This window comes from Megalops cyprinoides, chromosome 11 (assembly GCF_013368585.1).
Source record: "Megalops cyprinoides isolate fMegCyp1 chromosome 11, fMegCyp1.pri, whole genome shotgun sequence".
NCBI classification, from domain to species: Eukaryota; Metazoa; Chordata; class Actinopteri; order Elopiformes; family Megalopidae; genus Megalops; species Megalops cyprinoides.
This window is the reverse complement of record NC_050593.1, coordinates 12,942,144-12,953,614: the sequence shown is the minus strand read 5'-3', so window position 1 is coordinate 12,953,614 and position 11,471 is coordinate 12,942,144. Positions and strand designations below refer to the sequence as shown.

Here is an 11,471-nt window from a genome sequence, read left to right as displayed (position 1 = left end):
ATGTTTGGGTGTGAGCTTTGACGTTTTTTGTCTTTTTTTATTTTTCCAGGCAAATTGAGGAGAGGAACTGAATTTTAAAAAGAAATCTCCTTCATTAAATTCCCCATTTCATTATTTCTGATTTTTTTAATCTCTTTTTCCCTTTGTGTATGTGATTGTGGGTGTGATGTTTTTAGTGAACATAGCCTACTTTACTCTTGGGGGCTTTTTCCACCAAAAGACTATACTTGCAGGTACGTTTAGCGCTGCCCCTCGCCAGATTGATAGCGTGTATCCTTTCGCTGCTTTAAATGAGTATCGGTGTTTTTGCGCAAATAGGGCCTATTTACGATTGAATATTGCGGCCATTTTTTATTATTTTTGTCTTGAACATGTTTGCTCAGTAATTAACGTAACGTGTAGGTGACTTGGACTGAGCATGTTAACACACTCGTCTCCAGCATTCAATCAACAAAGCGCTTACATTACACACATACAACTTTCTAACATTACCCACACACCTCTCCTGTTTCATATTACATGTGATCTCACCTACAACAAATATCTGGCAAATCGATGCTTCTCAAACATATGAGATGAAGCTTCATTTCATGCCACTGTCAGTTAGTTATCTGATACTATTGCACTGTATATTGTGAATTCTACAGCTCGAGTATTTATGATTATGAAAACTGTCAGTAGATTATTAAAAGTGTTTTCAACTAGAATTCTTAGCCAACACATTGCTGCTAGGTGACGGTCTGACATGCTGATTTCTAATGAATTGCGCTAGAGATAAAATGCGCTGTTTTGGTTTAACCGGTTCTTTTACCTAGCGGAAACGAACATTCTCTATCGCTCAATGTAACTCGCGAGGTAGTACAGCGCCACCTCTTGCTTTTATACGTTTTCAAAGCTACGTTTCTCGGCTATTATAAATATATAAAAACGCAAACAATATTGGTTATGAGAAATCGGGTTCACAGTCTATTGGCTAGGGCGCCGCTGTAATTTTTTTTAGGCTATGAAATTAACAGAATGTACTGGTTTGCTCTTTTGCACACTCTTCTCGATTGCCATCGTCTACATATTCACGGATTGGTTATAACGTTATCTCGCTTGGGTTCCGCGAAGCCTGTCCAGCAAAAGCCACAATGTTAGTCTTCACGTATTACTTTCAGCAATATACCGCAAGTAACAAGTTCTATTAATCTGCACGGATTGTAGCCCTGCTCTACAGACATTTCTGACCTGTGACCGCGCGAGTGAAATACACCAGGAGAAAACGCAAATCTGACTTTAGCCACCCTGCCTAGTAAATTTGAGATAAAACGCACAGCAAGACTTCTCACTGTCTACTACATCGAAACTAACAGGTCAAATCACGTACTCCTTGAATTGATTCGTACATCCCTCCCTCGATGCGCAATATACAAATTCTATTGGACGAGAATCTGACGGCAGGTTATGTCCCTGTGTCGCTGATTGGTTGGCAGCAGATCAGTAACCGTGTTTAATGCACTATGAGGTGAGCGGAGTTAGTCAGTGAGTGGCGCTGAGAGAGAGCTGAAGGTCCGCTGTGTGTTAAATGATCATCCTTGCGTTTTCAACAGTTGATGTGACAAGGAAGGTCCGTGCACCGTTTTGGCGTGACAATTCTGTGAGACATCCAGAGACTGGACCGTTGACTTTCTTCTTTTCAATCGTCATGTGTTGGACTTCTTAAGAAGAGCAAGGGCAATGATATCACAGCGGTGTCTTAACCCGCATCAATGCAGCATGCAAGAGGGCTGATCACACTCTTAATATCCGGTCTGGATCTATATTTTCTATTTGGATTTTCACATACCTCGTAGGCATTCTTCAGAAGCATTTTCATGACTCGCTGAAGACAACTTGAGCGGAAGGGAAAGCCATTACATTATAATCAGAGAGGTACTGAGGGAAACCTGCTCATTGATATTACTGGCACACTTTCAGCACCAGTTTAGCCACTTATACTGTAGAGTACACTGGAGCCTGTGAAGAAATAGGGGACACAGAGGACGTTAAGATGTAATTCGGGGCCAAGTGTTACAAGGGTAAGTTGGTGTCTTATTCTGTTGCAGTCATTCTTACAGATTGTAAAGATTGCTGTATGTGTTGAGATGCAGGAGCGCGGTGATCTTGTAGGACTAGCCAGCTACCCCGTATCAGTGAGAATGCAACAGCTTTTAAAAAGCCCTGGAGCTTGGGCGAAAAAAAAACTAATTACAGAAGCAGCTAGCCATGTCATTCATTTTATTTTGTGTTTTGGTATTTAAATTCTTGTCGGATTCCATTAAATGGCAGGATTATGTGGATTTGTCAGTGCGTTTAGGAAGCTTATTTGAACGCATTTGTATTCATCGGGCTGCTTTCAGACGGGTAGAGATCGCCACAGAGACGCAGCTGTAGCGCATGTCACAAAAACATTCTTGAAGGGATTTATCTGTCAGAATTGCTATTGTTATTATTACTGAACTGTCGGAATATGTGAGCGCTGTTTATGTGATCATTTCTACTCAATGCCAAAATGCATAGCCACGCATGTCGCCTTCATAATAAATACATAAATAAACCAGCACTACCTTAAGGTTGAATGCCTGCCATCGCCCACAGTTAAATCTACTTTCGTTATTTAAAAAACTGAATTTGGATATCTCATGTGCTGAGTGTTTGTTAAAAATACATGTCACCAAGAAGAGGAATATTTTTTTTTAATTTCTATTAAACAAATGCTGACGGAAAACCGGCCGGTGACAAAATAGTTTATTTCCTTGCATTTTCTGTTCTGATGGGAGGATATTTGTTTTTTTTTTTTTATTTCAGATGAGCTTGTGCACCGCGGCTATTGCATTTTGAGGAAACTGGATTGCGATTATGCCACAGACGGGTCTGGGCGTTCAACTGAATTTAAATTAGGTGTACGGCATCACCGTTTGTAATTAAAAAAGGGGCTAAAAGGAAGGCCAGCGAGGAACCAAAAGCAAGAAAACGCGACGAAATGACTTTGTCCTTTTTGTTATGAAAAGAGCTTTAGCCTGATTGCAATTAAAAGATAGGAATTGTCAGTTTGCAGAGCAAATCAACAGGTCGGAAGCTAAAACGCATGGAAAATAAAAGCGCAGGGCAGCGTAAGGGGATGCATCTGACGGTGTTCATCTTTCTGCTCCTATGGGCACAAGCCCTGACATTGAAAAACCTGAATTATTCCGTCCCGGAAGAGCAGGGGCCGGGAACAGTGATTGGGAACATTGCCAAAGACGCCAGAATCGGACCGGGAGAGCGGGGCAAGAAATCCAACTTCAGGGTGTTAGAGAATTCAGCTCCGCATCTCATTGACGTGGATCCCGAAAGCGGATTGCTCTACACCAAGCAGCGGATAGACAGGGAAACACTGTGCCGACGAAACCCCAAGTGCCAGCTCTCCATGGAAGTGTTTGCCAATGACAAAGAGATCTGCATGATTAAGGTGGAAATACAGGACATAAACGACAACTCTCCCAGCTTTCCTTCGGATCAGATCGATATTGACATTTCTGAGAATGCAGCTCCCGGCACCCGTTTCCCACTAACGAGCGCACATGACCCGGACTCCGGGGAAAACGGGCTGAAAACCTATCAGATAACGCGAGACGATTACAATATATTTTCTCTGGATGTAAAATCCCGAGGAGATGGGACGAAGTTCCCGGAGTTAGTTATTCAGAGAGCCTTAGACCGAGAGGAGCGCAGTCACCATACCCTTATATTAACAGCAACCGATGGAGGGGAATATTCCAGATCAGGGACCATGCAAATCAATGTGAAGGTTATTGACTCTAATGACAATAGCCCCGTGTTTGAACAGCCTTCCTATGTGGTGGAGATTCCTGAAAACTCACCCCCAGGGAAAGTAGTGATAGACCTAAATGCAACAGACCCAGATGAAGGCAGCAATGGGCAGGTGGTGTACTCCTTCAGTGGTTACGCCCCAGACAGGATCAGAGAGTTATTCTCCATTGACCCCAGAACAGGTGTCATAAAGATCCTGGGAGAAATTGACTATGAGGAAAACCCAATCATAGAGATTGATGTCCAGGCAAAGGATCTTGGTCCAAACCCAATCCCTGGCCACTGTAAAGTCACAGTTAAGGTGGTGGATAGGAATGACAACTGGCCATCCATCGGTTTTGTCTCGGTGAGGCAGGGAGCCATCAGTGAGGCTGCTCCTCCAGGGACTGTCATTGCGCTGGTCCGAGTCACTGACAAAGATGCAGGGAGGAATGGGCAGCTCCAGTGCAGGGTGCTGGGCAACGTGCCTTTCAAACTGGAGGAGAACTATGACAACTTCTACACCGTGGTGACAGACAGACCTTTGGACAGAGAGGCACAGGATGAGTACAACGTGACCATAGTAGCCAAAGACAACGGGATCCCACCTTTAAACTCCACCAAATCCTTCACCGTGAAGATCTTGGATGAGAACGACAACGCTCCCCGCTTCACAAAATCGGTGTACCTCCTGCAGGTGCCAGAGAACAACATCCCCGGGGAGTACCTGGGCTCAGTTCTAGCCCACGATCCGGATTTGGGTCAGAATGGAACTGTGTCATACTCCATTTTGCCCTCGAACGTTGGAGACGTTTCAATTTACACCTACGTCTCTGTCAATCCCACCAACGGGGCCATATACGCCTTGAGATCCTTCAACTATGAGCAGACCAAGTACTTTGAGTTTAAGGTCCTGGCGAAAGACTCTGGCTCCCCTCACCTGGAGAGCAATGCCACAGTCAGGGTTAGTGTGTTGGACGTCAACGACAATGCACCAGTCATCGTGTTACCCCTCCTGCAGAACGACACGGCGGAAATCCACGTCCCCAGAAATGTCGGCGTGGGTCACATCGTAACAACGGTGAGGGCGCTGGACAACGACTACGGGGAGAGCGGCCGCCTGACCTACGAGATCTCGGATGGCAACGAAGACCACCTCTTCGAGATGGACTCGGTCACCGGGGAGATCAGGACGGCCCACCCTTTCTGGGAGGAAGTGGCCCCGGTAGTGGAGCTCATCGTCAAGGTGATCGACCACGGGAAGCCCACGCTCTCGGCCGTGGCCAAGCTCATCATCAAGGCGTACACAGGCCCGCTGCCTGAGGGTGAGCCGCGGATTAACGAGGAGCAGCACCAGTGGGACATGTCCCTCCCGCTCATCGTCACCCTCAGCGTCATCTCCATCATGCTCCTGGCCGCCATGGTGACCATCGCCGTCAAGTGCAAGCGGGAGAACAAGGAGATACGGACTTACAACTGCCGGATCGCCGAGTACTCGCACCCGCAGCTGGGCAAGGGCAAGAAGAAGAAGATCAACAAGAACGACATCATGCTGGTTCAGAGTGAGGTGGAGGAGAGAGATGCTATGAACGTGATGAACGTGGTGAGCAGCCCCTCCCTCGCCACCTCCCCCATGTATTTCGATTACCAGACACGCCTGCCCCTCAGCTCACCCAGGTCAGAGGTCATGTACCTCAAGCCCACCGCCAACAACCTGACTGTTCCTCAGGGACACGTGGGCTGTCACACCAGCTTTACGAGCCCAGTGACGAATACCACCGAGACCCCCGTTAATAGGATGTCAATAATTCAGGTAGGAAGCACAGTTTCTCTCTACCTCATGTTCCCTCCCCTCAGTCTCTCTTCAGCTTTGAGATGTGGGTGCACAATTAGAGGTGGGGTGGGGGGGGGGGGTTGTTGGTATAATTGTGCACTTTTTGAAAGCAGACACTTTGGATGCGTGCGCAGTCAGAGATTTGTGATACGTGCAAGAGCAAGGCTTTCGTTACAGTTCTTGATCTCTCTGCTTGATATTCACTATGCAGTTTTCTCTCTTCCAGCATGTTTCTTACATGAGTCATATGATGCAAGCTGCTGGAATGATTTCATGCTATGAATACATACAGAAACATATACAGGAATGTATATTTATATCAGTACTTTTGACAGATTGACAGACATTATGACAATATGGTGCTGCTTGAAGGTGTCTTTTGCTGATAAGTTTAACGTCTGCCAGCAATGAGTTTTGATCTAGGTTTCTCATTTTGCACAGCCATCTTAGAAATAATGGGTACATGTCTGATTTCAGAGCCAATGTTCAACATCTGTTCAGTGCAATGTAGATTTTCAAATGTCTGTTTTGTCCAGTCAGTCAAGAGAAAGGTATGTATTTCACAATTTCAGACAGCGTGTAGACTACACATTGTATGACACCTCCAAATCGTCAGCATCTGCTGAGCCTCTCACATCCTTGTTTTCTCCCATTGTATAGTTACTTACTCAGATCATGTTTGTGTCTTGTCATTTTCATCGTACTTACTGGAAGAATATATTTCATTTATATGTCTATATTACACAGTCTACTGCTTTGAGGGAGGTAACCCCTCACAGGTGACCAGAGTTGCCCCTAGCAAAGTAAAGGCGGGTGTTTTGCTGTGGAAAGTGGGTGCTGTGAGTGTGGCTAAGGGAGCGAAGAGGTTTGCTTGTTTTCCTCCTTTCCAGCTAAGACCTCTTTGTGAAGAGAGATTTCAGTAAGCTCCTGACAACTACTGCATATCTGTTGTGCTAAGCCTGTTTTAAGTAATGTGAAATCTGTCATGTCAGACAAGGCTGAAGTCCAACTTAAGACAGTTCATACGAGGCATACATAAACAACCTGCAAGATTACCATGGGCAGAAAAGGAATTAGGCCCTTCTATTAAGCAACGTGTTGTGTGCGTGTATTCCTAGGGTATTTGTTAAAGGCTGATGTGATTCTGTTGCCTGTAGCATGTGTTTGAAAAACACGTCCGAGGCATCTGACCAAGATCTGAGTGGAGATGGAACAGACTAAATACGTTGAGAAAACATGACTATCACAGGATTTTTTTTTTGTTTGTGCATGCACGTGCACGTGTGTGGTTTTTAATATTATTCCGTTGGATGGAAAATGTGTTGATCTGAGAGATGTGTTCCCAGCGCGTACTGCCAAGCTCTTTTCTGAGTTACTGTGGAGATAGAGAGGCACGTCTCTGTTTGGAATAAAATATTCAAGGTCACACTGTCAAACGCTCCAACCTGAGCAGCCCCCTTTTAAGTGAACTGAATAATGGCGAAGGACTAGTGACTCGGCTCGTAATGCAGATGTGATGAAGTACTATTGTTAGCTCTCCGAGAGGCCATTACTCACACCATCACTGGCCACTCTCTCCTGTCGAACAATACAAAGCAAAACAATGCGAAAAAACATCGTGTTACCTGCAATGTTTTGTTTTCTTGTATTCGACGGACACGTGTATTCTATTATTTACAGGAAACAGTGTGGGAGATCAGCCTGAGATCAGGTTTCCCAAGGTGTAAAAAAAAACAAGCCTTCTTCCCACCCATTCCTAAAGAGTGTAACCTAAATCTGGCACTGAGTGGTTATAGGGATATGGCAGGAAAAGAGGACAGAATTCCCTTTATCGATCTCGGCCAGCTCTATGTATCTGTCATTAATGGCAGCGGGAGAGGGGAGATAAATAAATATATAAATAGGCACAGCTGCACAAGGGCACCTTACCTCATTTTATTACCCAACGACACCACACCAAATTACTGCCCCCATAATGCCTTTTACAGCAGCCTCCAAGTTTGTGTCAGCTGGTGCAGGGAAAGTCGCGGCGCTTCAAATAATAAAAGGTATTGGCCCGAGCAGCACCAGCAAACAGACCCTGCAGAGAGCAACAAGCAGCATAATTTGATTTGTAAAGAATTATTCAGCAAGGAGACGGATGGCACGTAATGATGCTTAATTCAGCTTAAGGCGTTAACGCATATTACTTACAGTTGAATCAAGGTTAAAATGGATCCAGCGGTGTATTCCTCAAAGCAGAGAGAGAGAGAGAGAGAGAGAGGGATTTATAATCTGTTTGAGCCGCATGCTTGTCTTGAAAGTGATGGAGAATTCTTTCCCACAAGCCCCTCTGGCCTATCAGCGGGAGGAATGCCAGCGCGAGTCTAGTGACTAGATTACAAAATGAGATTGGACTCATATTTGACCAGGATTCCTTATAAAGGGTGTTGTTTAAGCCCTGAGTGTGCAGGTCTGTGTGTTCCAGTCTAAATGACCTGTCCATTGGTTTGAGATGGAATTTCTACCCAGCAACAATCTAGAGCACTGAAAGAAAAAGAATGATAGCCTATTTTGTAGGTATGTAGCCTCATGGCATGGTTGTATTAGTCAACCCTGTATCTGTCGGCAAAATGAATGGTGTATGCCTTTGGTTTGTTTTTGCTTGCTTTTAGTTGTATTAAATCCTTACTCTATTATTTGCATTCCTGTGTACAGCTCCTTTACGGCCTTTAAATAAACACCTTCTGTAAGTCAATGTTTAAATGCTGGAAAAGCAGGTGAAGCAAAAAAAGCAATAAAATGATCCTCTAGGTGGAGTCAGTCTTCCTTATGGCTGCTTTCCACTTGAGTTAGCAGGAGGAAAAGGATTTGCAGAGGAGCTGTGATTCAAGCCTAGCCTGCCTCTTAGTCATATACATCACATACATATTAACACTCTGTAAGAGCTGGCAACCATGTAAACTACAAGCAAGCCATTTTAGTCGACTTCAATGACTTTCTGTCTCATCGCCAGACAAAAAGTGAAGACAGCGTGGTTCTTTTGTGGGGGGCGCTTCAAAGGACTTGCATGGGGCTGTCTCTGCTGAAAGAGGAGGGGGTCGCTGTAGCGCCCGTGTCATCGAGCTTGGCCCCTGTTTATCAGCCCCGGCCGGACACCGAGGTCAACTGACTCACGCAAGGTCAAACAGCGAGACAGAACAGTGATTCACTGGTTGAGCTCACCGCAGGTCAGACGACTGCAGTGAGGCAGACCCCCCACTAAACATTCGCAAGCGCCCCCCCCCCCCCCCCCCCCCCCCGATCCATAACAAGCCCTTCAGGTTGCACAGGCTCTGTCTGTGAGATGGGCGGGACCCAGCTGGGGGATCACAGAGAATACAGCCACTTTCATTTAAAATGTGCAGGCTCTGAGTCATTGTCATCTTATTTTTTGTACGAGGATCTTTGTGTACAGCATACCCATAAGTGTTTCCTATTATGTGTTAAATATGAACTATTACAGACATTACTAAAAAACCTAAGCAGATATGACAATGTTGGATATTTCAGTGTGCATTTTACTATGTCATTTGAAGGATAGTCAAGTTCTCAATAGGCCTACATTACACTTAAAGCCTAACCTGAATTAAGATGTAAAGAAGCAGTTTATACTAACAAAGCATTTACTGATGTCAGTTTTTTTCTAACAAAAACATAGTGAATATCAAATGAATCATGTTTTTAGTGCCGTGACAGCTCTACCGGATGTGAGAACAGACATGAGAGCAGTCATGTATGTTAATCAACACAGTATACAGCCAGGCTGGCAGGGTGGGGGGTATTTTTGGAGAATGGCGTTGTGTGTTCTCCGTGTGTGAGTGTGTGTGTGTGTGTGAGTGTGTGTGTAAAATGGGTCGGATGGCCATCACAGTGCCTCCCTTATATCAGCGCGACAGGCTCTCATTTAGACGGCCTGGCACTGTGGCTGCTGTGTTTACGAGTGCTCGGAGATCCTGCCCTAGAGTGTGTCAGTGCAGTTATGCTGCTTTGAAATGCCTCCCACTCTTCAGCAGGCATGTGCCGTTAGATCTCCTCCGGTTTTTATATTCTCATGCCGGAGACCCTTTCAACATCTGTCTGTCGAGTGGCGAAAAATAGCACCGATGTTTATGGCGGCTTCGGGACACGAAACAATGGCTTTGTCTTACGCTGCTCTGATTTACTTCCCCGCGCTTAGTTTCCGGGTTTTTGGTGCAAATGAGATCTCTGTCTTTCTCTCTCTCTCCTCGGCACACACACCGTTTGCAGCCTGATGCTTTCATGAGCATGTGTTGCATTGATGATGCTGGTTTTCTGTATACATGATCAATTCTGTTCAGGTTCCAGAGACGCATGCTGATTGTGTTTGATTCCTGCAGGTAGTGGGTTTTGTCTGTTGCATTGGTTTGCATCGCTTTGAAGCTGTGATTTTTTTTTTGTTTTGTTTTTGTGATTTTATGTGTTTTTTTGTTGTTGTTTCTGTTGTTTTTTTTTTTTTCAGCCGTCTGATTTTCGTTGCAGGTAACGAGAGCACTCTGTTGCCAAATAAATACAGATATTTTTACTCTTATTAATAATTCATTGCATTTAGTAAGTCGCGTGAAAATGGAAGATGCCACAATAATTATCTGGAACCCTTGTTTTTTTTGTGTGTGGGCTAGGGGGGCTTGGTGTGTGTGTCTGTGTGTGGTGGCGTGGGGGGGGGGGGGGAGTGTGAAACCACAAAACCCTTCTGATGTTCAATCTGCTGAACACGAGCATTCATAATTCCAATTTTAGATTTGCTTCTCCCCCCTGCTCTGGCTGAGGGGAGGGGGGCATCATTATGCACATTATAAGTAAGGGAAAGGAACAGTCCTAATTTTGATATAAGTCAGAGCTGTATGGAGCTTCTCGTTTTGAATGGATGATAATGCTGTAAATGTTTCAGAGAAGCAGCAACAAATTCCCTCTGTAGATGTGTGGCCACGTGACTCACAGAAGGATCTGAGAATCTCTGGACCAAATTACACAGTCATTAGCAGCATACAGAAGTATAAAGATGCATAAAGACGTTGGTTGAACTGCATGTATTATTTACAAAAATTCTCTAAATCCAAGTAACTGGTAAATAATTAAGTGGCTTGTGTAGTGCTGTAATTCCATACTCCTATCTGCCGAGTTTAAACTCCAGGAAGCATTGATAAGAGTACTCTCCATTAACTCTCCCCCTCCAGCATTGCAGTTTTGTGTTGGATTGGGAGATCTGATTGTGGGGGGTTTCTGTGGAGATGCTGAAATGGGCTGTCCTTAGCCTTCTTGACATGTAGCACTGCAGACTAGTGAACAGGACAGTGAGATGTATTGTGTCTTTCAGTTCTTCCTACTGAAAAAGGTCACACATACACACACACGCACAGGCACACGCACACAAACACACACACACACACACACACACACACGCACACACAGCTTCATTCACCTTGGTCTTTTATATGAAGTGGAAAAATTTAGTGGAAATATTTGAGCTCTGGTTTGGGGGTTGTCCAGTCCTTTGTGCATGAAGTCCAATCTTATGTTATGTGCAGCCACACTGGGGTACCATACAGGCACAGAATATGTAAATTGTAATGTCTCTCTGGTGTCATCTCTGGTATCTCTGTGCCATTTCTGTGAATCATACTTTCTGAGTATGTCTTCAATGGTGCGTTGTTAGAAGAAGGGGCCTATTCAAGCACTAAGCGAGAGCTGTAGGTGTAGCCAGTAATGACTTCATGTTGCAAAGTACTTTGCTCTTATTCATCAGGTTTGCTTCTTTCAGGATGTAAATCAATACAGCACACTA

General features: G+C 44.8%; 1 protein-coding gene across 2 annotated transcripts in view; it reads left to right on the top strand.

The window, feature by feature from the left end:
- Positions 1-1,538: 1,538 nt before the first annotated feature.
- LOC118786228 (protocadherin-17-like) overlaps positions 1,539-11,471 on the top strand; it is a 50,226-nt gene continuing 40,293 nt past the window's right edge. For both annotated transcript variants that reach the window (XM_036541334.1, XM_036541333.1), the window contains exons 1-2: positions 1,539-2,060; positions 2,830-5,626. In XM_036541334.1, coding sequence (XP_036397227.1) covers positions 3,110-5,626 — 2,517 coding nt within the window. In that variant the 5' untranslated portion in view covers positions 1,539-2,060; positions 2,830-3,109. The remainder of the gene's footprint in view (positions 2,061-2,829; positions 5,627-11,471) is intronic.